Genomic DNA, 25,307 nt, shown 5'->3' with positions numbered 1-25,307 from the left:
GATGTGGGGTCTGTAGACCCATCTCTCACTAGTTTTCTTTCAAAGACTTTGATATCTTTTGCTTCTTACGTCTGCCTGTCTTATTCTGTACTGTGTGGCTCTCTTTAATTTCTTGATGATACTTCTCACTTCATTTCTTAACACTCAGAAATGCTGTGATAACTTTCTATATCCATCTCCTCCTTTATGGATGTCAACAATTGTTTTTCTCACGTTCAAACTTTGGTTTTTGGCACAAGGCTTTCTCTAATCAAAGGTGAAACCGGTGTGTCTCACGTTTCACAAGCTTTAAACACTTGAAGTTAAAGCACATCACTACTATAAAAATGTCAGTTTTTCAGGGGGGGCTCAAAATATTGACTATGGTCATTTTTCTGTTCTGAAATAATTCTGTTATTGTGTGCAAATAGAAGTAATTTATGCTTTCTAGAGAAAACTACCACGTTTGGAAATGCTATGCTGAAAATCTCTTCCTTTGTTAAACAAGCTCTTGAGAAATTTTAGACAAAACCTTTTCACTTCATACCTGATAATTTTGTCCTCATCTTTACTTGGCTCTGGGTTGATTTATACTGCTAACAAGCATATGGCAAGACATATGTATTTATATAATAATTTTATTTTTTGACATTGTTTATTGTTTTTCAGGTACTGGCACCAGCTTCTTCAGATTAAAATGTGACTTTTTTCAATCTAGCCAGCAGAAATGAGTTATCTTTAGGGCCGAGCTCCATTTGGAAGATTTTCTAACAAAAAATTTACAAAGAGAAAGATATAAAAATATAAGACAGACAGGTGTTTACCAAGAGCCTCTACCCCTGAATCCTGCTCTGTAAAGTGGCTGTTCATTCTGCTCAGTTGACACTGGATAGTTTGTGAGCAGAGCAACTGGATCTGAAATCCACACTGAGGCACATCTCTGGCACCACCTGGTGGCATTTGTTGTTCAATTTTAGTTGGCTGAGGAGGTCAAAATGGAAATGTGCATGTTAAGTGTGAATGTGTGAAATGCGTGCGCTGGTCTTGTTCTCATCTGGCGTGAAAACTAATTATCCTTTCACTTTATATTTGTTTATGTTTCGACACCATGAACAAGATTCAGGAGGAAAGCAGAGAGGCCTGCTTTTGTGCTGATGTGCATATAAAAATGTGCAATCCGCTGTGGTAGCGCAGTACGTGATCGACAACGCTTGGTGTCGTGCCTCTAATGGGTCAAACTATCAGCCAAGCGGTTGTAGAAAAATTATTCAGACACTTAAAGGGGAATTACTCATTGCCAGTAATTATGCAGAATGGCTGCTTGATTATCATTACTGATCACTGTTACGTTTATTACCAATTAATCCATTCAGCCAGCCATCTTCCCCTGCCCTTTCAGATGCAGTAGACAGTTTAGGAACTTACTTATGAAGGTAAATATGTTGCAAAGTGGGAGGGCTTGGTAATGACTGCCAGTTATCTTTTATTTGTCCAGTTAGGTCATTTGTAATTGGGCCCCTTCCACGTTTTCATCAAGATTGGGTATTATTATTTTATATTCGTATTTACTCCTTACCTTGCACGTGCAGTGCATGGTAACTAGCTGTACTGTGTGTGTGTGTGTGTGTGTGTGTGTGTACGTGAGGAGCTCAGGCACTATTTCCAGCACTGTGGTAATGAATTCCTCCAGCAGAGCGTAGTACATCACAGCTCCCTGCTTCACTATCTCCCACTGAGCTGCAGACACAAGCTGCAGAGGAGGGACGATAAGAAGCACGGAACAGGGAGGCAGGGAGCCGAGCAGCACAAATGGAAACAGCAGAAGGATTTTGGATACTTGCAAACGGGAGAAACTCGCTGTAGTGCTGCATCACCTCGCACAACTTAGGCGTTTATTGATGAAGCGGTAATGCTTAGTTGGGTGTTGAACACTCACCTTTAATATCTCGCTCACTGCGCTGTAGTGGACAAAATTGAATTAACAAAACCTGATTTAGCAATGAAGATGGCTGCTTGCTAATAACGTCGTAGCTATGGCAAAACTGGAATATGGAAGCCGGTGGCCAGAAACACATCGCTTCTCCTTCGGAAGTAACTCTGCGCACTGCGTCTTGGCGCACAAACGTGCACGCGAGAGGGTTAAATCATCATATTTCCCCAAATGACAGACAGTGTTCGTGATATTTTAACATTTGGAGTCCATAAATGTCGCTGCACAGTGTAAATGTTTGGTGACTGAAACTGAATATTTTTTGTGCTTTGAATTTAGAGTTGGCAAAATGCCAACTGACCCCACTAGATGGCAGCATTGCAAAGACTATTGCATGGAAAACGCTGGGCAGCTCTGCAGTGGATGCCTCCTACTGCAATGATTTCATTTTAGGTTCTTCTGTTTTTGTTTTCTAGCAGATTGCAGTGTCAACACAGTGCAGAATGTAACACCTGCATGTACTTTTCTAAAGTCTTTTTCACTGTGAGTAATACTCATATTTAAGCAATTACCCAGCTGCTTTTGTTAAGTTTATGCAAGTGAGTAAATTATATTTAACTTCACCTACCACATGTAGCATATCCTGGCAGCACCTTTCATTCAAAACTTATCAGTTTAATTAACAATAAAGAAAGATTATGGAGACATTGCATGATAAACAAGACAAGAAGGGAAATGAAATATGACAGAAATGAGAAGTAAGCAGCTTTTTATTTTCAGTTTACTAGAGGGTAGTTACAGGCATGATATCACAATCCCTGACACTTAGTGACCACTTCTATGAACACTTCTGTCGGCTTAAGTGGCTGAGCTGGTTAGTATGTGTGCGGATCTGCACAATTATTACAAAAACAAACAAAATAACAAGTGCTCGTGTTTTAAATAAATTAACATTGTTTCACACATGTTGCAGTCTGTGGATTTTTACATAATCATGTCACATTACTCTGTTGCCTGCGAGAAAAAAGATATGGCTTAATTCTGAAGGTGGAGCCAGGAACTTCATAAAAGAGTTGAGATTCGGTTCCATAAAATCCTTCACATTTTCCCGGTGGCAAATTTTTTTAAAAAATGTGCAAAAGGCAAAGCGCTGCACTTTTACCATCTTATCTTCTAGATTGTGTCAAGGAAATGTGGTGCTGTCTTACTATGAGTGAGCGAGGCAGATAATAATGCAGTGAGAGAATGACAGATGGGAAGAGACAGAGAGATACGCAGAGAATGGGAACAGCAGATTTGTAGTGACAGGCTGCTCAGTCGGAAGTTGTAAGATTGTTTAGCCTAAAATCTGCAAAGCAGCCATGGAAACCAGTTTGAACCAGAATCCAAAATATGAAATAAACAGAGTCACAAAACTCTGTCTTGAGGGAAAAAAATAGCAACTTAACAATTTATACATCTTGTAGAAAGTGTTATAGAAACATAATTTTTTTAAAGTGAGGTTGTACTTCTAAAAAATAGTTAGGAGTGCAAAAATACTGTGTTTTTGCTCTATTACATTTTGAAATTTTATAATCCTGAAAAAATATTAAATCAATGTGAAATTAATACCAGCACTATGGTTAAAAATAGTTTGGGGTATGTTTATCTCTGTGGTCTTCTTTAAAACAAAATGAAACAAAAGTTCGAAAAAAAGCATGAAAAGCGTGAAAGAACCAAGGAGACCAATGATGTTTAGAAAGCAAAATGTTCCTATTCTTGCTTGAAGTAGGGTTTCAGCTGCTCAACGCTTCAAGATATCCTTTGCAATGTTCTTTGGGCCGAAGCTTTTTCAGTGGCTCAGAGGTCTGGACTGCAGGACAGGTTGTGTCCAGTTGCAATAAGAAGGACTTGTTTAGCTGTTTAGCATTCATGATGTGCACCTTATCCCTGTCATTTTGTCCATACATTCACAGGTGCTGGCTTTTTTAACAAGCCAGATTGACCCTCTCCCCTTCAACCCTGATGAAGCATTAGCTGTGATTTCCACAGAAAAAAGGTTGTACCAACAAGGTGACTCCCAAAGACATATTAGCTGAAAACTTGCATGTGTGCTGTGTGTCTATAAATTATATATATATATATTTTTCAAATTGGCAAAAACTGGACACGTGGAGGACAAAAGAAGAATTGGAAGGCCTGAAAACTATCTATAGCAGATGAACAGTATCAAAAAGTCATATCGTAAGAAACAGGAATAAATCCAGCAAATACCTGACACAGGATCTGAGAGATACATCTGGACCTTCAGTTGATCCATCTACTGTTCACTGAAGCTGCTCAGAAATGGTCTCAGGGAAAGGATCGCTGTCAAGAAACCATTCTTGAGAAAGGGAAACAGGGAGATAAGGCCATGCTATGCCAAATTACACAAGATCTAGGTTGAAAATTAGTGTTTGGCTGCCACTGTACCATTTGTTTGAGGGTTGCTAGCATTAAATTCAAAATGAGCTCATATTCTTCCCAAAAACAATGATATTTTTCACTTTAAACATCTGATATGTTGGTTTTGTACCTTGCATTGTCAGTTATAAATAGTGTTTGAATGATTTGCAAAGTGTTGCATTCTGATGTTGTTTACATTTTACACAGCCTCACAAGTTTTTTTGGGGGAAAAAAAGCAGATAACTAATATTTACTGAAACTCCTTGGCAAACAGTGCTGTGAGCCAGCATTTCTATCAGAAGGAGCATGAGTCGGAATAGACTGGCAGACACTTCTCAGCAGCTGTACCTGAGCTTATTCTGACAGTTGAAGTTTATTGTGAGAGTTTGTGACAAGTGTCAGGTATGTTGTCATCAACATGAAAGTCTTTTTCTTTTAAGACTCACAGTCATCTTGGAGATTTATGCTGGAATGCATGGAACACTGTGTTAGTGTCCTATGGCAGCTAGGATAGGCTTCTGCTCCTCGTGACCCTGAACTGGATAAGCGGTTGAATGAATGGATGGATGGAAGCCAAATAAAAAATAAAAAAAGAATTAAAACCCTATGGTTGTGGTTCAGTTAAAGGAATGAACAGTAAGCAACGTGGTGTGTCATTTTTATTGAACGTCACTGCTAACACTAGTGGGGTTATGCAAGAACAAGTCCCAATAAGCTGAATATAACTATGGAGCCAATGCATACCCAAGATCCATAACTAGAGTTATCATAGACAGCGACCAGTGAAATGAAACAAGTGAAAAAAATCAAACATTTAAACAACAAAAACTCATGAAAGATAGCAAAAACACAACCCCGTCACAAAAGGCATGAACTGTGGTCAGCTGATTAAAAGTGAGTCATATGAAGCCCTGACCAACACTGCGTCACACAGTAGTTACATAACAACACTGACACACATTATTCTTTCCTTGCAGCCGACATATAGCCTGCCTTTGATTTGTCTCTTGTAAGACAAAAGCTGAGGATGAATTACACAGGCTAGCATGCATGAGTCTTGGCACACATCACTGTTGATTAAAGCGCATTTTGTGTTCCTCTATCAGAATTATTTGGCTGGGTGGCAGTAAACAGAGTGAGTGCTGTTATCAGGCCGGCACAGGAAGAAAGCAACACAGGTTTCTTGAGTCTATCAGGGCTGTTGCTCCTCGTTCTATAGCCAGCACGCATGTACTGTACAGAATCACACTTTGGTGCAATGTTATCTTCCTTGCATAGTAAGGGAGATAATTTTGTCCCTGTTATCTGCTAAACCCTGACTCTTTGTTGCAAAATGTTTTGTATATTAAAAAAGCAAAACTCTGCTTCATGGGGTCCTAAAGTTTAACACATATCAGTGCAAACAAACTTTGCACCAAAGAGAGGCAACTAAGAGCAACTACTGCATTGCACCGTGGTGTGAGTAAATCTGCGTGACTCTGTCCCTCATTTCAGAGAGCGCTTTGATGTCAGTGGAATAAGCTGCAGCTCATTGAAGGAACATCAAAGATACCCCCCACCCCACCCCAGCTTCACAACCATGCGCTGCTTTGAAACATGTTTGGAAATGCCGTGGGGTTCCTGTTATCTTTTCCACAATTAAAGGCTTATTAACCGCCCGTTAATACTATCAATTATTCCAGAATGTGAACAGTAACTTTGGGGATCAAGGGCATAGCTATTTGGAATTTGTGATTTGAAGAAAGGGTATTATAATGCCTCTTTTCTTCAGCTTGAGCCCTCTCATTCTGCTTTCAGATCACCGATTAAACTCCCTTTGTTTGTTTCTTTCATTTGACCTCTCAGCACTTGTCTGGTATCATGCCCGCATTAGATCGGTGTTGGGGTTTTTTCTACAGTCATCTTTGCTGCCCTTCAGCAAGTGTGCACATAGGTGTGATGGAAGCAGCCTTAAAGTGCTTAATTTGCATGGTTTGTTACGTTCCATTGTTTCACTATGTATTTAATATCGGAAGCTCTCTAAGCTGAATGATGTCAGCATGGCTTTTAAGCTATTACATTTGATGACATCATCTACTGTGTGTATATATATTGTTGTGTTTTACAAAGTTCTCCATAGCTGTGGGATGCACTGACTATGGGAATCAGTAGCATTGTTATCATTTGAATCACTGTGTCTAACATTCACTCACCCGTCTAAGTGTTTGGACCCATTACTATTCCAGTCATCTCAGTTTGTGAAGTAATTCTAATAATATTTTGATTAAATACGTTTGAGATCTTCTCAGTATAAAATCAATATGTCCATCTCACCCAAACACACAGCACAAACAAACTGTTTTATACTTAATATGCTTAGATGTGTTACTTAGTTTGTGTTGTGGTTTTTGCGGCTGCTTCAAATGGCACTGTCATATTAGGCAGCTTAATAACAGAAGAAACAGTTAACTGTGATCTTGTGGATGGAGGAGCAACTTTTCCTGCGTCCAGGCTGGCCTATTAGAAGCGCGTACCTAGCAGCCAATCACAGGCACTCACTCCTCAGCTCCTCTAATCGTGGATTAGCCACAACCGACTGCAGTCTACAGCACTGGGAGTGAAAGGTAGTCACTGCCATTCAGCCTCGGTTTTATTATTAGCTCTCTTGGATTTGGCAGCAGATTTTTCCCCCCCCTCTCTCTCAGCAGCAGCGACTTCTGCGTTGCGCAACCAAGTAGGCTGCACATTTTGGGATCTCAGGTAAAGGTGTGGGATTACCGAAGAGACAAGCGACCAAATACTTAGAAGCTGCTGTAGTAGGTCAGGTAGGACTCGATAGATGGCCCTTTAATTTAAACCCACAACGTAGTAACGCCGCTCCGTTTAAAGCACCGCTCCGTTTTCGCTTCCCGATGTTCAAGACGGCCAATTACCCGAGCGTGGATCCTGCGCCCACCATCATGCACGGCACTTGGTTTACCACGGGATGCCGAGAAAACACGCCCGTGGCGGTGGAGAAACCTAAGAAAAAGGCGTTCAGCTTGGTCAAAATAATGTCTCTGAACAACAAGAAGGGGCACGGCCAGCATCCGCACAATAACAACAACAACACCATGCCTTTTACGATCCACTGTCATATCGGGAAAGAGATAAAGCACATTTGCAGCAATTGCAGCCGCGGAAACGACACGCAGGACGGTGAGTAGGCTCAAACCTTGTGTGGTTTCGCCCATAGTAGGTTTGCGGTAGCTGTTACCATCCAGGATGCACACATCTGAAGATGGCTACGTTGCTTCTGTTTTTTGTTTTGTTTTGTTTTTTGTTTTTTTTTTAATATGCGATTTGATAAGCAGGCTGTGTGAGGATACAGTTGAGGATAGTGTTTTTTTCCCCTCGAGGGACAGAATATATTATTTTAGTGTCGATGTGCATTGAAATGACACCACTCTCCTGAAGGAGAGTGAATCACTGTTGCTGCTGTGGAAACTGCCTCTGACTGGATCAGAACTTCTTACAGGGTTGGGCTGCTCATATTTTGAAGTGTTAATTGTCGTTTGACCGCAAAAATACGCTGCGTCTTTTGTTTTTTAATTGTCATTAGATCTCAGTATTAACCTCTCGCACGTAGCTGTGCAGGCTGTTTGCACAAAGCCTATTTTTCCCCCCACTTAGGTGTCATTACATCATCACTCAGCCATCTTGGCATGCAAAAAAGTGTTGTTAATTAAAACCAGCAGCATCAGTTGCTCGTGTTACAGTGGTGGAGAATGTAGGTTATAAGGATTCTGCCGTGCAATCAGACTAATGTCAAGAAGAGAAAGAAAAGAGGAAAATTCCAATGAATTTGGACACTTGGAAGAGGATTTCCTTATTTTTTCTTGTGCAGATTTTAGGATTTTCTCACAATTACAATTGCATCATCACACATTTACAGTGTAGACTTTGATTCTTTGTGTACTGGTTTTAAATAGTTCAGCACAACAACATAAAAAAAGAGAAAAATATCTGGTAGTAAACACTGTATTTTGGGATAAGAGGGCTTTTGAGTGCACACTGAGATACCCACACCTGTGGGGAGATAGTATCCAGAGGTTTCATCTTCACAGGAAGGCCCAACTGCTTTACTGCAGTTTCTATTGTGTGCATTTAAAAAATAATTATAATAAAAATAAAGTAAGTAAGTATATATATATATATATATATATATATATATATATATATATATATATATATATATATATATATATACTTACTTTATTATTTTATTATTATTTTATTTTTTTTAATTTTTTTTCAAACCCATACTCCTTTTTGAGTTAAGGTTGTGGTACTTAACACTAAGTAGTGTTTAATGTTATGAAGCAATGCCTTAAGCACTGAAGTTGCTAATAGTGAGTCATTACTGCCACTCTCTCTGTCATACAGTACAGCAGCTTGTTACTTGGCTCCTGGATGTGGCTCAACTTAGAGCTCGTTGTCTTCCTGTCTCTATCTGGCCTTTAGGCTGCTAATAAAACCATTTGAATCTATCCTGGATTCAATTAACACTGACTGCTGGGTTATTTATAGAGTGCTGTGGTGGCAGGATTTCCAAGGATGCTGCAGAGCATTCAAATAATGGTCCGTGGGACTGATTTCAGCACTGCATTATCGCCACATTTATTTACTGTCTCATTGCCCCAGGGAGGCGGCTGTCCTGTTAAGCGGTATGTCTGTGTTGGCAAACATTGCAAAAGTGATGCAATTATTAAAAGAATAAACAAACAAACAAACACCCTCAGATTCCATGACTGCATGTCACGGCTGATGATCTGATGCGACGGGGTGACATTGACAACAGACGTGACACGATGTGCTAGAGGGTCACCTCGTGCGTCCAGGCTCTGGACTTTTAACACTGCTGATTTTAGGGGTTTTCTTTGGTGGTTTTTGAGTTTTTCTGTTTGCTTCTATTGCGTGCTCATAAGATACTTTAAAGGTGATTTGTGTCATCTTTTTAATAGCTTCTAAGAGTTTTGAGAGAATTCTAAGGCATTCCCAAGCGATGCTGTTCATTCTAATAAAAAAAACGTCTGTTTATTGTTTGTCTTAATCGCTCTCGCTGCAAGATTGTGTAGTTTCTGTATGGGTGCATGTGCAAGCTGATTTGAAAAGTCTGCACATTTATCATTCCGTAATGATGTATTTTGGCAATTATAAGTGCAGAGATGATTAATTTAAACAACCAAGGCGAGCTGATCACTTGCTGCTAAGATGCATGCAGATGATGAAATGCAGCTTAAAAACATGCGTTGTCCTGACTAATCAGCTGTTCTTGCATGCAGTTGCATTTGAGATATTTTGCTATTCTGATTAAATGTTTTTTTGACTACATAAAAGACTAAGTTTAAAGATTAAGTTTTAAAGTAAGGAGAAGAGAGAAGAGCTTTTTGGCATTGCATAATTCTTTTTTCTTTTCTTTTTTTTTAAATCTCACAAGCTGCCAAGTAGGTTTAAGTCAGATTTTCAGCTCGAGTCCCCTTCGTTATTAATCATCCGCCTTTTGTATTCTTATCCAGCAGCCAGCTTTCCTCTCGGTGTTACATTTTAAGTGCTGTTTGTAGCCGTTTGCATTCGCAGTTATTTCTTCATGTAATATTTTGTGTTTGAGCAAATTACTTAACATTCTTTGCTTCTGAAGTCAAACAGTACTTAAAAGATTATAGGGCCGGGCCTCGTGAATATTTGATGAAGAGCTGAAAGATTCCCCCTTAATGAGGTGCTCATCAGTCAGTCTACAGCCTAGAACTGTTTAGACCCAGAGCAAATCCTGCATAATGCCATATGATGTGCAGGTTTGTTTATGCTCTTATTCAGCCTCATCTAGTTAGCGCTGAATTCTGGAGGCTGCTTGGCACAGATTATTCCTGCTTGGATATTAAAAAACAAAAGTGTTTGCTGCCTTTAGTTATCATCCAGACTATCCATCACCTCCTCTGGATCCTCACCTAAACTAAATCTGTTTTGTTTTGTTTTCTCTCCCCCTTACAGCGGAGGAAGTAGAGAGGCTTGCCGCCATGCGCTCGGAGTCCTTGGTCTCCGGTACCCACACTCCACCCATCCGTCGGCGGAGCAAGTTTGCAACTCTGGGGCGGCTCCTCAAGCCCTGGAAATGGAGAAAGAAGAAGAGCGAGAAGTTCAAGCAGACATCAGCTGGTACATCACATCTTTTCATAATTTATCCGCATAATAGTGACACAAGTATAATAACTCCAATACTTGTAAAGACTGTACCCTGTGTGGTTTCCTTTTTTTTTGGGGGGGGGGGGGGGTGGGGTGGGGGGGGGGAGGGAGGGAGGGAGGAGGGAGGGAAATCAATGCATATCCTTTGGTCAAAAGAAAAATTGATTAAGTTTTTCAGTCTCCAGGGTGAGTCACAATGCAGCAAATTGATTCAGTGTAGCGCTGGAGTTTCATGTTTTGAGGTCTCTTTAGAGTTGCTTTGATCTTTCAGCTCAGTGCTGTCAGGGTCGAGTGAAGGACGTGGTCTCTTCAGATCCGGCTGTATTTATTTTCCTCGACTGACACATCCTGAATTTTTCTGTCAGCCTCTTGGAAAGGAGGCACTTTGTCAGACTGTAGCTCCCAGGCTCGAAGAAGCGTCCCTGCTTTTATGGACGGGAGCTAAATCCAGTGTGAACAGAACAGGATGTTCTCATTTAGTAACATTATTCAATTAACATTTTCTGGTGTGAGTTTGCTGAATGATTCAGTATCTGTCGGGTTTGCTCATGGTTTCTTTGGCTGCTGTTTGAGTCTTGACCGTTTTAATTTTTGCGACCTCTTTTCGTCAGCTGTACAAGATGTGTGCTTGACTTTTTTTCTTTTTTTTTTTAACTGTAGCTGCCTTTGAGTTGTTTAATACTTAAAAAAAAAACTGTATTTTTGAAGTGTGTACTTGATAACACAGCCACAGAGATTCTGTCTGTTCACTGGTACAGTCATGTCAGCCCTGTGATAATAGCATCTCTCTTGTTGTGGTTAAGGACAGTAATCAAAAGCTGAGCCAACAAAAGATGATTTCTGTTTCAATGGTGGTAATGCTGAGTGGAGCTGAGAGAAATGCCGCTTTTCATTGCTTTTGTTATCCACTTGTTTTGTGTGCATAATGCTTCTGTCCCCAAATAATGCTGTTGCTACTATTGTTCTATTCAATTCTTTTTGATGGGCATTTTTGAGCTGCCATACCACTGATGATCACCTTGTTAAGTTACAGGTGGTACGCAGTCTCACAAGAGACTTCGATGCTCAGGCAGGCACATTGGCCTCAGAGAGACCACAGCTCTGTCTCATCCTTTTTTAGCGTGAATCTAACTCTGAAAGTTCCAAATAAGTGGAATGTGGCCTGAACTTCTGCAACTGGCAGTGGTAGAATTGAAGCCACAAGCGTGCGATTGTGCAATAAATTGAAATGACAGGAGCTGGCAGAAGGATTTTTAACTGTAGCAAGAGAGCGTCTAAGAAAACTCACAGGGTCACGTCCTTATTATTGAAATGCACATTTGGTTTTTATTAAGATAATTACAAGTGTTTCCAGGTTAACATTAATGAAAAGAATTATACACCATGAATCATTGAAGAGTTTTAATGACAATAACAATGTGTTCCAGTGGCACATCGTGGTGCAAGTTTGCACCAGGTGTTCACAATCATCAATCTTATGGTCAGAGAATGATTAATAAGTCATTAGACGTATTTTAGAGAAGGCCCAATGGCTGGTATTTTGTCTTAGTATAGTCACTAGATGAGAAATTCTGCTAAGCTTGAGGAAAGTAGGTTAACTGTATGGTGCAGAGGAATCCTGTATTTACTGAAAATGGATTATTGCTTCATTGAGAATTAAAAAATATCCAAGAAAAAAGTTTTATTTAGAAAAGGTAACATTTTCTTGGCGCTTCACATACAACATGACAACGACATCACTCTGCTCTGTATTATTTCCTATGGCTCGCTGCACACAAACATTGTTCTCGTGGCCAGCCATGTATTGAACTTCAGCCATGACTGTGAAGTACAATTATGTAAGGAAAATGAAAAAAAAAGAAAAGTTTTTATAAGCCTTTATGCAGTCATATGAAAAGTTAGCGCTTCCACTGGAATTAAGTAGGTTGAGTAGCAGGTTAGTAGCCAGGTTCTTCTAATCTAATGCGCTTTATTAGGTGATTATCAGTAAGTGTGAGCACCTGTATAAAAACATGGGTTTTGGTCGTTTGCACAACTGGAGCAGGTGTGAGTTCACACAGTGCCACAATCTTCCAAGGATTGAATGTCCAGGAAAATTCACCCCAAGATCACACCATGCTTAGAAAAACGGCAAAAAACTCGAGAGCTACATCTTAGTCTGTACAGCTTATTTGGCATGGGAAATGCTGAAGTTCACTGCTGTACATTAGAAGAAGACTGAACAAGTATGGCATGAAGTTTATTTCAAATTTGGGCAGAAACAATAAAAGGTCAGTAAAACCTAAGTGAAACAGATCACTTTTTTAAATAGTTTGCTCTTTTCAGACCGATTCCGAGAAAGACTCTGTGCAGTATAACCATTAGCAAGTTTGTGTTTAAAGGAATAATTTTTCACCTTATCAAGGAAACTGTGTTGTGTACTTGCCCTCATTTAATTAGCCATGCCAACATGACAGTATTTTATTACTGACCTGTTGTCAGCAGGTATAAGAACACTGCTGCCACATGCTATGACCAGCTATTGACTTGTTTTAGTACACTATCATTAATAGCTGAAAACTGCATTTGTCTGCAAGAGTATTAGAGTATTTGTCTGTTGCTTAAGCAATCAGCAAAAACGTGCAATGGTTATAGTTGCATTGCTATGATCTTGGCCTTAGATGGTCCTTGTTTGTCTTTTGTGTCTGAAGTAGTCTGTGCTTACCTTATTGTTGATTACAACTCCTGTATCAATAGGGAGTAGACCAGCCACTGGGCAGGAAGATGTTGTCATGGATAATTGGACACTGAGCACAGTAGAGGATTATGAACGTGTTGTGATCTTAAGCAGATGAAGGCCAGCTCTGGGAGGCTGCACTCTTTACCTCAGGAAGGAATGAGGGAGGAGAAGCATCTGACAGCTGGATGTCTTATCATGCTGTCTTATTGTGCTTGGTAAATTTTTACAGCCAGCTTGTATCAGGAAGAGATCTTAGCGAGAAGAGATTTATCAAAAGAACATGCATGCTGTAGTCTGATGTTATCAGGGAGTCTATTTTTAATCTAATTAGCACATTTCCCTATGAACAGCAGTCATCCAATTGCACTACTCATGCTGGATGTTCGCATGATTTTTAACAAAAAGGATATATTTCATACGTGTCCATTGTGCACTGTATGAAGGGAGAAGTTGATTGCCTATTGCATGCCTGTTGTGTCCTTTATAAAGTGTATTTTAGCCATACTCAAGCCTCTGAGGTCTGAGGTTTAACGCTTGAGTTCCTCATTGATAGAAGACACCATCAAAGTTTTATTACAGTTTTTTGTGAGCGTCAGACTGAGAGAAACGCCTCAGTAAAAGACTCCACTTTAAGCTACTGTGCCTCAGGGTTTGTAGGATGTGTTCTGACTATCTGGGTCACTTCGCAGTGGAATTTACTTTTTTTTTCTTTTCTTTTTTTTTTTCTTTCTAAAAAACTAAATGTAGTGTTCTCAGATCAGTAGAGGCTGAACTTAGATATGCCAGTTTCATTTAATATGCTCTCAGCTGAGTCTCCCCAATGAGTGTCTAATCTTCTCATCTTGGTACAGATTGAGTGGTTGGAGTGTTGGCCCATGATAACACTTTGGGCTATGGTAGACTTTTAAAATAGAACTTGGTTGATATTCAAGGTGATTTTGAAGGCTACTGCAGATTCTAATATACTGATATGGAGGTTTGCTTTGTACCCTTTGGTAGTGATAAGAGTGCATCCTATTTGATGCTTTTAACTTGAGTACCTCAGCTGCACACTAAACTTATATAATAAGCATTGTTACAAATTGACAAGTGATGACAACTACTCTGGTGTTCAAGTCAATAGCACTCTGTATCAAAGTCAGGTATTTTGAGGGAGTGGCATTTTTTCCCACTAAACAGACACTAAACACACACACACAATTGCGCGTGTGTGTGTCCCCTAGGACCTTCCTGATGAAATGAACATGAAATTCCACTTCTTGCACACTAATAATGTGCTGATTAAATATTAAACAGAGTGGGGGGTTTTAGGGGGGTTTGCGAGGCTGGCCAGAGTTTCATCTCCTTACTTCATGCTCGGCACACGTTCTGCACGTGTCCACTTTAATTTTACCAGCTTCCACTTTTGTTTCGCAAACATTTGCCGCCTGTCAAGTCTGAAGACATAATATCCTCATTAAGGCTTTTGAGTTAATGGTATTGCATAACTGTGTGCATCCCGCAGAAGAGCTCTTATGTCATAAAGCTCTGAGTAATTGCTGTTCGTTTTGGATGAAACAACTGGCGTAGTAATGACCTTTAAACCCAGGTTTCCCCACTCTGGCAACAAATTGGTGCTGTACTTCTTTAGAAGGGTTAGGGTTAGAGTTTCATTTGAATGTTTGCTCTGTTAAACAAAAGACTAAAGAATAATGACTCGTGATGGGGATTTCAAAGTCTAAGTTAAACTGCAATGCAAGAGTTTTGAAAGTTTTAAGGAGAAAGCTTTTAGCGACTGCATTGTAAAACCTATTATCTTTTATTATTAGATCTGGCAGAGGCAAATGTCTGGCAAAGGTATTAACTTTCCAAGATACAGTGGGGCAAAAAAGTATTTAGTCAGCCACCGATTGTGCAAGTTCCCCCACTTAAAATGATGACAGAGGTCAGTAATTTGCACCAGAGGTACACTTCAACTGTGAGAGACAGAATGTGAAAAAAAAATCCATGAATTCACATGGTAGGATTTGTAAAGAATTTATTCGTGAATCAGGGTGGAAAATAAGTATTTGGTCACCTCAAACAAGGAAAATCCCTGGCTCTCACAGACCTGTAACGTCTTCTGTAAGAAGCTTTTCTGTCCCCCACTCGTTACCTGTATGAATGGCACCTGTTTGACCTCATCATCTGTATAAAAGACACCTGTCCACAGCCTCAACCAGTCAGACTCCAAACTCCGCCATGGCCAAGACCAAAGAGCTTTCGAAGGACACCAGGAAAAGAATTGTAGACCTGCACCAGACTGGGAAGAGTGAATCTACAATAGGCAAGCAGCTTGGTGTGAAAAAATCAACTGTGGGAGCAATCATCAGAAAATGGAAGACATACAAGACCACTGATAATCTCCCTCGATCTGGGGCTCCACGCAAGATCTCATCCCGTGGGGTCAAAATGATCATGAGAACGGTGAGCAAAGATCCCAGAACCACACGGGGGGACCTGGTGAATGACCTGCAGAGAGCTGGGACCAAAGTAACAAAGGTCACCATCAGTAACACACTACAACGGCAGGGAATCAAATCCCGCAGTGCCAGACGTGTTCCGCTGCTGAAGCCAGTGCATGTCCAGGCCCGTCTGAAGTTTGCCAGAGAGCACATGGATGATACAGCAGAGGATTGGGAGAATGTCACGTGGTCAGATGAAACCAAAGTAGAACTTTTTGGTATAAACCCAACTCGTCGTGTTTGGAGGAAGAAGAATACTGAGTTGCATCCCAAGAACACCATACCTACTGTGAAGCATGGGGGTGGAAACATCATGCTATGGGGCTGTTTTTCTGCCAAGGGGACAGGACAACTGATCCGTGTTAAGGACAGAATGAATGGGGCCAAGTATCGTGAGATTTTGAGCCAAAACCTCCTTCCATCAGTGAGAACTTTGAAGATGAAACGAGGCTGGGTCTTCCAACATGACAATGATCCAAAACACACCGCCCGGGCAACAAAGGAGTGGCTCCGTAAGAAGCATTTGAAAGTCCTGGAGTGGCCTAGCCAGTCTCCAGACCTCAACCCCATAGAAAATCTGTGGCGGGAGTTGAAAGTCCGTGTTGCTCGGCGACAGCCCCAAAACATCACTGCTCTTGAGAAGATCTGCATGGAGGAATGGGCCAAAATACCAGCTACTGTGTGTGCAAACCTGGTAAAGACCTATAGTAAACGTTTGACCTCTGTTATTACCAACAAAGGTTATGTTACAAAGTATTGAGTTGTATTTTTGTTATTGACCAAATACTTATTTTCCACCCTGATTTACGAATAAATTCTTTACAAATCCTACCATGTGAATTCATGGATTTTTTTTTCACATTCTGTCTCTCACAGTTGAAGTGTACCTCTGGTGCAAATTACTGACCTCTGTCATCATTTTAAGTGGGGGAACTTGCACAATCGGTGGCTGACTAAATACTTTTTTGCCCCACTGTATGTATGTATGTATGTATATATATATATATATATATATATATATATATAATCTAATTACTTCACAGTACAGTTGTTACCACTAACTTAAAGTTGGTTGTGGGAGTTTTATGGAAATTGCTTGGTAATGTGCAAATATTTTATTTTTGATTAAATTTGTAGAGTACTCTGCTCATTAGTCACATGTTACCCAACAGCTAGAGATGATTGTAGAAACCCCAAAATACAGATGTTTTTAAATTAAGGAAAGGTTAAGAATGACTACATCTATTACATATTTGATCATTGTCAGTGCCACACATCATGTGCTGTGCAGCCCCAGCAAGCCTTAAACACATACTAGTGGGCTGAGAGAACAGGAGTTACGCTTGAAAACGTAATCAAGTATTGATGTGCTTGGCCTCAACATTAGAGCACAAGATGGTATCAACTAACGTCACCCCCCAAATAGCTCAGACCACCATCCTGCTGCTTTTTTCCTTAATCTGAGAATGGAAGAAACAGTGGACCATCACCTCCTGACTCATGGTTAATGTACTGCCTATGTGAGCGTAAACCAGGGACTCACATTCCCATCCAAAATCCAATTAACAACCTGTGGCCACATCCACTCTTCTGTTCCAAGTCCTGCATTCATTGTTGAGCTGACATTCCCACGTGGCGAGGCTATGGACTAAGCATATGAAAGGATAAAAACTGCAATATGCCAACTTGGCAGCTGAAGTAAAGGAGTGTGGCATATTGGGGAATATTCGGTCATGTATGCTCGCTCCCCAAAAAATATGTTTAACTTTTTAACTAATTCCTTGCTCAGGGCTGATCAAAAAGCTTTGGAAAGCTTTTGAAGTAAGCATTGATGATAAACATCTGGTACCATAGAGAAACTCAAAAAGAAGCGTAGTGATTTTGACTTATTTTGAGCAGTGGGCTTAAAGTGTAATGTGCTGTGAACGATGTACAAGGAATAGAGAGGTCAAGATGCCAGTGTATTTTTGTCCAATGTGCTCTGAATATGTAGTAGCACTGAACATTTTTGATTTCAGAAGTCAGGGCTTCTGATATGTCAAGCACTCATACCAGGTACAGGGTGTACGAGTCTCCTGTGCAGCGTGCTCAACTGTTGTTGTTGCTCATCCTCATTTCACGTTCTTAATTAGCTTCTGTGCAAGATTCGATTTTAAAATGAGTAACGACTTCTTTTCTTCTTCTTTTTTTTTAGTATTTTACTGCTTTTGTTCAGCCTACTGATCTTAAGTGCCTCAACTCGCAAAGCCTAAAAATAGAAGCAAACAGTAGCTATGGGACATGGCATCTTTTGCATAATGAATTACTATGAGAAGCATTGCTGGAATATCTTTTTTTATCCTTTATCTGTGTTAAACGGGGAACAGTTTCTAATTGTTCTAACTGTTCAGCAGAGACGACTGATCATCTTTACAGCAAAATCTAGGGTTCAGTTCTGCTGTTTTCTCCAATGAAGTTGCTTAGATTTGTCCATGATAGTGCCTCTGGATCTGTGTAATAAAGATAAAACTAAAGGCATGCAATAGTGACTGATATCCATTTCACACAAAAAGAAAACCTGTTGTTTTTTTTTTGGCTAGACCAGATGTTTGGTCATTTTTTTTCCTGATTGCTGAACACTTTGAGTAAAGGAAACAAATAAGCAAGTAAATAAATATTTCTTTGACTTGTGATGCAAACGAGAAACTGAGTTGCTTTAGCATCACTGTACTTTCGTTAGCATATTGCTAGTAATTTTGATGTTTGTTACTTATTTATTACATTTCTAGGCATTTGGAAATGTTACATCAAAAGTGGTTGATGTGAATGCGTCTTTAAAAAAAAATGTTGTGAAACACATGACCACATCCATGTTGTGAATTGTTTAGCCTGGGTTAAACAAATAAATAACGGTCGTAGTTTTTTGAATGACAAGTTACAGTGTTAAAACCTCTTTATCGCACTCCTTTTCTTTACAACATCAGCTTTGGAGAGGAAGATGTCAATGCGACAGAGCAGAGATGAGCTTATCAAGAGAGGAGTGCTGAAGGAGATCTTTGAAAAAGGTGAGCTGATTTTCTGCAGTTTCTCTCTGATTTAACAGATGGAAACTGTTTCAGATTTAAATAGAAATTACAAGAAGGGTAACGGTGGTGTACCAAACTGAAAGGTCCTCAGTTATTCATCTCCTTATTAATCAGTAGCCTCTGGTGTGCACTCTTCAAGATTTGGCACAGAGCTTCAAGAGATAGAATCTTTCATTATAGAAAATTTGTGGCTTTAAAAAAAAAACAAACCCCGTTTGATCTGGATTTGATGTGCTTTACACAACCTAAAGATATATTTTATTATGTTTGAATCAGACAACAGGGGGCTTGATGCCGCAGGACATCAAAAACAAAGTCAGAGAAGCTCGGCTGACTCTTGCCAAGATGTGAGGAGAGCAGATAAGAAAAAAATGATAGCCTGTATATAAAAGATAGACACAGCTTCTGGACCTTAAAGGTGAAGCCAATGCATTGAACCTTTTTTCTTTCTAATGGCCCAAAGGGGGTGGGTTGCTCCTTTTTTCCCCCTGAGGAATAAAAAGAATTGTATACAAGAGTGTGAGAAAACAGTGCTACTGATCACTTGATCTGTGAGTATAGTAAATAGTTTTTTGACAAGTTCAAGATCATAATTGCTAGTTTCATGTGTTACTGAATACCACATGATATTCAAAACACTGTATGCTTTTGGGTCCATGCTTACCTGGTAGGCCTCAGGTTTACCACTTCTCAAACCCAGTTTTAAAATATAAAGATGGCAGTCATGAAAGGGCTTAATTAGGATGGGACTTGATCAACCAATGACTGATGTCACAATAGCTACGTCCATCTTTTATATACAGTTTATGGAAGATTTTGGCTTTCATTATTTTTTTGAAAAACTGATTTTAATAGCTAAATGTGAAAACACTGTATGCTGTGACAGTGAATGAGTACACATTGCATAAACTCAACTCATGGAAAAAGAAGAAAGACAAGACAGGTGAAGCTACTAAGCAGTGGTGACTAAAACAACCACTCATTACAGCCAAGGTGTGCAGAAAAGCATCTCCAAACATGGAACATGTTAAATGGTTCAGTATCTCCCATCACAGTGTTGAAAGCTACTGTACTGTATCATAGATCCTTCCTAAAGCACCGGCCTCAAAATGAAAGCCTAGAAATGATGCCTGAATAAAGAGCTTGATAAACTACAACAAATTATTAGTTTATATTTAGTTAATAATAAAAAAATAACAACAAGTCCCCTTGAGGATTTTTTTGAATGTTAAAAAGATTAGAGGAGTGAAACGTTCTTGTGATTTTCTATTTAAAAAAACAAACTCCATAGCTAAGATGGAATTTGGGAATATGGGAGGCATGCTGTATAAATGCACTGGCAGTCAGAAAATATGTGAGCAGCACTGTGACTTGCACTGTCAGCCTTTAAGTGTGATCATGCAAAAAACAAACATCAAATGGATGAGAACTATAAAAGAATTAAAATTCAAAAGTTCTGTCAAACTGCTTGTCTGCTGCTGTTCCACGGTCTGGTGTGTGCTGATAAAAAAGCTCTCGGGTTTGTAAACAGTCCAAGCCCCCAGTGTCTCAAAAACACCTCAAGTTCATTTTAAACTTAGTTTATGCAGTCTTTTTAGAAAGTGTCTTTCTTGTGTAGTCAAATGCATTTTTGACTGTTTACAGATTGATAGTTTCTTCCTTCTGTTTTAGCAACCGTTGAATTCCGATCCTCAATGGATGGCAGCGTCTGCACTCAGGAGCCCTCTATGAAATCGTCGATGGTCTTGCCCACTAAGAAATCTGTTGGCTATCCAGGCCATCAGGACCATCAGGACAACCCTGCCAAACCACCGCTTTACCATAAACAGCCTCCTGCTCTCCCCCCAAAGCCTTTCTCTAGGATCCCAAACCACAGCACAGGTTAGTTGTCCTAGATTATGGTCCGTTCCATGCCTGTGCAGCTTTAATCACTCCAGGCAATATGTTTTTTTTCTAGAAATTTTCTTTAATCCAAGCAGAATAAATACAACATAATATACACTTGATTTAATATTTTTCCTTAAAGTGCACATTGTTGGGTGTTGCGTCATTGATTAATTTTTAAAGTAAATACCAGGTACTTGTGTTGATAACTGCTTTGGCTTTAAACTGTACCTGTACAGCCACACATGCTCATAGGATTATGCTAGTCTCATTAAATCCCTCTCTGGTTGGGTCAGCTGACTTTATCTGTCATTGTCAATCTGTCAGGAGAGAGAAGTGGCATTACTCTGGTGTAATTCCCCCACTCGGGGCTGATGTTTGAGCCGTTTCCACTCATCTGTCTTCTTTGTTTATCTATCTGCACCATAAACTGCAGTAGCTATGCCATGCATGACATTCATATAATAAGTCCAATGAATCTTCTTTTTGTCCTTTTTTTTTTTTATTTAACAATTCCCTAGATTCTTGCCAGCCAATGAAGTTGCCCTGCATGCCTGGGGGAAAGCACTCTCCACCTCTGCCACCCAAGAAAGTGATGATTTGTGTGCCTCCAGGGGGGCTGGACTCCTCATCCTCCCCTTCTCCATCCCCCAACCCCCTCAACTCTCTCCCACAAAAGTCTGCCCCTCCCCAGGGCATGCCTTCCCTACATGGCACCTTACTGCCCTCCCAGCTTATCGGTCTAGCCAGTCTACACCAGAGCCACGGTCACCCGCTCCAGCTTCAGTACGGCAGCTTACACGCCCCCAGTCGGATCATCGAGGAGCTCAATAAAACCCTGGCACTCTCCATGCAGAGGTTTGAAAGGTTAGTAGCTCTCAGTTCTGGTCATTCAATCTGATTGTGGGAAGGCAGGGAAGGATTATGGCTCAGTTTCTGTCTGTAAATCACATGTAATATCTTAAGTAAACTTAAACAATGCTGCGTGTGTATGTTTAAAAATGACACAGATGGATCTTATGTAACAGAACTACACTCATCAGTCACAACACGGGGAGGGCCACGATAGGCAGCAGGAGAACATTAAATTACAGAAAACATAGAAAGAAAATGGACAAATGTAATAAACTGATCAAATTGTGATGCTGACCAAGACGTATCAGAGTGAACATGTTGAATATATCTGGGACTCGCCACCATTTGGTCTTAGAACTGAAGAAGCTTTTTGGATGAGAGGTGAAACATCTTCAAAAAACTTGAAGAAGTCCAGTCATTTTTCTTTCCAAGTTAGTGTACCATGACCTGGATGACTGAGAACCTTCACATGCATGAATATACCACCAAAACCTTCCCAGGGAGCAAAACAGAAAGGCTGCCTGGTCTGATGAGTGACATTTTCTTTTACATCATGTTGACACCTGAGTGTGTGAGAATTGGTTATCCGTAGAAGACATGAGTGCAAGATGCACTGTGGGAAGAAGATGAGGTGATTCTCAGGGAATGTTATGCCAGAATTGCATACACATATAATATGTCATGGTAAAAACAAAGTACACCCAAACCCAAGGTTTTAGAATGTAATAAAATAATAATAATCACATTCGAGCCCTTAGCAGGTCTTAAAATTAGGTAAATACAACCTCAGATGAACAGTAATAAAAGACATGGTACAACATGTCACTATTTATTTAAAAAAATAAGCAAAAATGCAAAAGCAGTAAGTGAAAAACAAAGTACAGCCTTACTGATTCCATGGGAATTGAGAGGGTAAGTAGCAGCTAGGTGCTGCAAATCAAATGCAATTGATGAATTGATTGGCAGCAAGTGTAAGGACCTCTATAAAAACAGCAATTTGGGTGGTAATGAATCTTAAAGAAGCACTTATTGCTGCATCAATCTGGGAAGGGTTATGAGGCCATTCCTAATTTGAAGTTCATCATTCTACAGTGTATAGAGTATGAAATATTCAAGAGAGCTGCCAATGTTTCCAGGAGTGGGTGTCCTATCACATTCATCCCAAGGTCAGACCATGCAGTGGTCAGCAAAAAGAAAACCAGAGGAATAAATTTCAGACTTTACTAGCCTCAGTTGGCATGCTAAATGTTAAAGTTCATGACAGTTCAATTAGAAAAAGACTTAACGAATATGTTTTATTTGGAAGAGCTGCCAGTAGAAAACCTCTTTCTATCTAAAAAAAATAAATAAATATGGGAGCAGAGCTTAGGTTTGCAATGTTGCATGTGAAGAAGACTTCTTAAAAAATGTCTTTTGGACAAAGAAGACCAAAATAGAGATGCTTGGCCATAATGCACAGTGCCACGTTTGATGAAAACGAAACAACATATTAGGACAAATACCTCATGTAAGGCAAGGTGGTGGAGGGGTGATGATTTGGGCTCTTTTGCAGCCACAGGATCTGGCTACTTTGCAGTCACTGAGTTGACCATAAACTCTTGAAATTTAAGAGTCAGATGTGAGGCCATCTGTCCAAAAGCTAAAGCTTGGCTGAAATTGGGTCAAGCAGGACAGTGATCCCAAGCACAGCAGAAAACCCACAGAATGATTTAAAAAAATAATAATTAAGGCCCAGTCAAAGTCCAGACCTCAGCCTGACTGAAGTGTATCTTCAGAGAGCTGTGCATAAACAAATGCCCACAAGCTTCATTGAACTGAAGCAAAATTGTAAAGAAAATGGTTCAAAATTCATTCAGCAACAATGTGAAAGACTGATAAAGTCAAGCAGAAAATGATTACTTCAAGTTCTTGCTGCTAAAGGTGGTATTTACCTCATTTTAAAACCTGGCAATACCTGATAACTTTTTATGTCCTTATATTTAAAATCTTAGAAATGACAGAGAGTTTAACTACATATATTACTAAAGCAATATTTCCTGATGGCAGTTGCTTGGAAATGGTGTAAGTAGCATCAAAAAAATCTGAACTTTTTTACTTGGCCTCTAGATTTTCAGTCCAATCAGTGGTATTTATTAAAAAAAGTCTCATCCATACAGGCCCTGCATCACAGTTTGTAGAACGTAATGCATCTGATGCTAAAGTCCTTGTGTCTGATAGGAGAGGACACTTTCCAAGAGGTCTTATGGAGTCTGTGCACCAGAAAAGAGCTTCTTTATTAGCAGCAGAAAGGGGATCTGCACAGTTTTAGGCAGGTGGATTTACAGTTACATGGCTAATATTAGTATAGCGTTTAATGCAGAATTTCCCTTGCGTTTGCTAGTGACATTTTTCTTCTACAAAGAATTGATTTCTTTTCTTTTCTTTTCTTTTTTTTATCTGATGAGTTTCTGGTCATTATGGAGTAATGAATGTCTTGTTACTAAAAGCTGTCCCTAGAACAGGTCTAATCAGAGTAATCACTGAGAAATGTCATTAGCATAGAGGGTCCTCTTTTATTAGTATTTGTTTTTGTGGCACTGTGTCTGCTACTTTCAGATATGCTCTTGTGTTATTGAGGTCGCATCCTGCCAGCTCTGTAGCACTACCATACAGGTCTAAATCGGCACACTGCCTCACAGGGCAGCATGGCCTAATTTTGAAGTAAATGTGTGTATGTGTGGGCACAGGCGCATGGAGTAGGCGTCCCTCCAACAGTTGGCCTGACATAACATGACCAGCTGCTCTTTACAAGAGCTGCATTTCTTCATGTTTGGAGAAAAGGGACATGATAGCGGATTGCACATTATGTAACCTCTTACATTAGGATCTCTTTTTCACCAAAGCTATTCGAGTAGGGATAAGGAAGTAATGGCCCTGATGTTGCTCACAATTAGTCTGAAAGCCTGACGTGGTTACATCACAGTGTCCCATCATAACAACCTTCAGCTAGGCCGTTATTAATGAATCTGTCAAATATGTCACTGTTGCTTGCTAGTGCCAACCGGTGACTGCTTGTGAAAGTGAAGTTTATTCTCGTCAGACTGCTGTTAATAATGCAAGTTGTATAATCCGTTACTCTTTTTTTCCTTCTGTGCAGCTCAGAGAATTGCATGGTATTGCGTAGGGCTTCGCAGAAATGCAGTTAGTTGGTATTCAGGCTTTTTGTACTGAAGTTTTCTTTCAGCTCCAGTTACACAGTGTATCTCCCCTCGCTTTATACTTGGATTAAAAACCCACTAAGCTATCATTATGTTCTGCACCAGAAGCCCAAAGCCAATTTATTGTTTTTGAGCCATTTTCATTTTCTGGGTTTTGTGCGGGCTATTGTTTTAATAATACTGTATGAAACTAAGAAAAAAAAAAATGCTGAAAGATAATGGAGATGATGATCTTCCCCATTTCAACTGGATTTTCTGGCTCAGGGTTTTCATAAATTCACCCTTTTAGCAAGGCCAAATAATATGGCCATCCTCCTAATCTGTCATAACCTTGTTCCAAGAAAAGTTGGCATGCTGTGTAAAATGTAAACAAGAGCACAGTGCAATGACTTTCAAATAATCTATTTTACAATGGTTCTAATATAACACTTTCCAGATGTTGAATTATGTACATTTTTTTAAAAATATATATTTAAGGAGATGATTTTTTACTGTTTTATGGTCTGTTTTGCTTGTTAGGGATTTCAATTTTCAGCATTTCAGTGTCATATTTTTTCCCCATTTCATAAC

The 25,307-nt window shown here is 39.8% G+C and overlaps 1 protein-coding gene across 2 annotated transcripts in view; it reads left to right on the top strand.

Moving 5' to 3' along the window:
* Positions 1-25,307, top strand: part of LOC146497705 (phosphatase and actin regulator 1-like) — a 51,391-nt gene that overhangs the window by 12,895 nt on the left and 13,189 nt on the right. The window contains exons 1-5 of one of the 2 annotated variants that reach the window (XM_085139250.1): positions 6,711-7,510; positions 10,343-10,507; positions 18,700-18,780; positions 20,473-20,682; positions 21,207-21,552. In XM_085139250.1, coding sequence (XP_084995376.1) covers positions 7,225-7,510; positions 10,343-10,507; positions 18,700-18,780; positions 20,473-20,682; positions 21,207-21,552 — 1,088 coding nt within the window. In that variant the 5' untranslated portion in view covers positions 6,711-7,224. Of the gene's footprint in view, positions 1-6,710; positions 7,511-10,342; positions 10,508-18,699; positions 18,781-20,472; positions 20,683-21,206; positions 21,553-25,307 lie in introns of those variants that run through there. The other variant, XM_085139251.1, reaches the window with a different exon arrangement.

The sequence above is a fragment of the Neolamprologus multifasciatus genome, chromosome 18 (genome assembly GCF_963576455.1).
Source record: "Neolamprologus multifasciatus chromosome 18, fNeoMul1.2, whole genome shotgun sequence".
Classification (NCBI taxonomy): domain Eukaryota; kingdom Metazoa; phylum Chordata; class Actinopteri; order Cichliformes; family Cichlidae; genus Neolamprologus; species Neolamprologus multifasciatus.
This window is presented reverse-complemented; position numbering and strand designations above follow the sequence as displayed.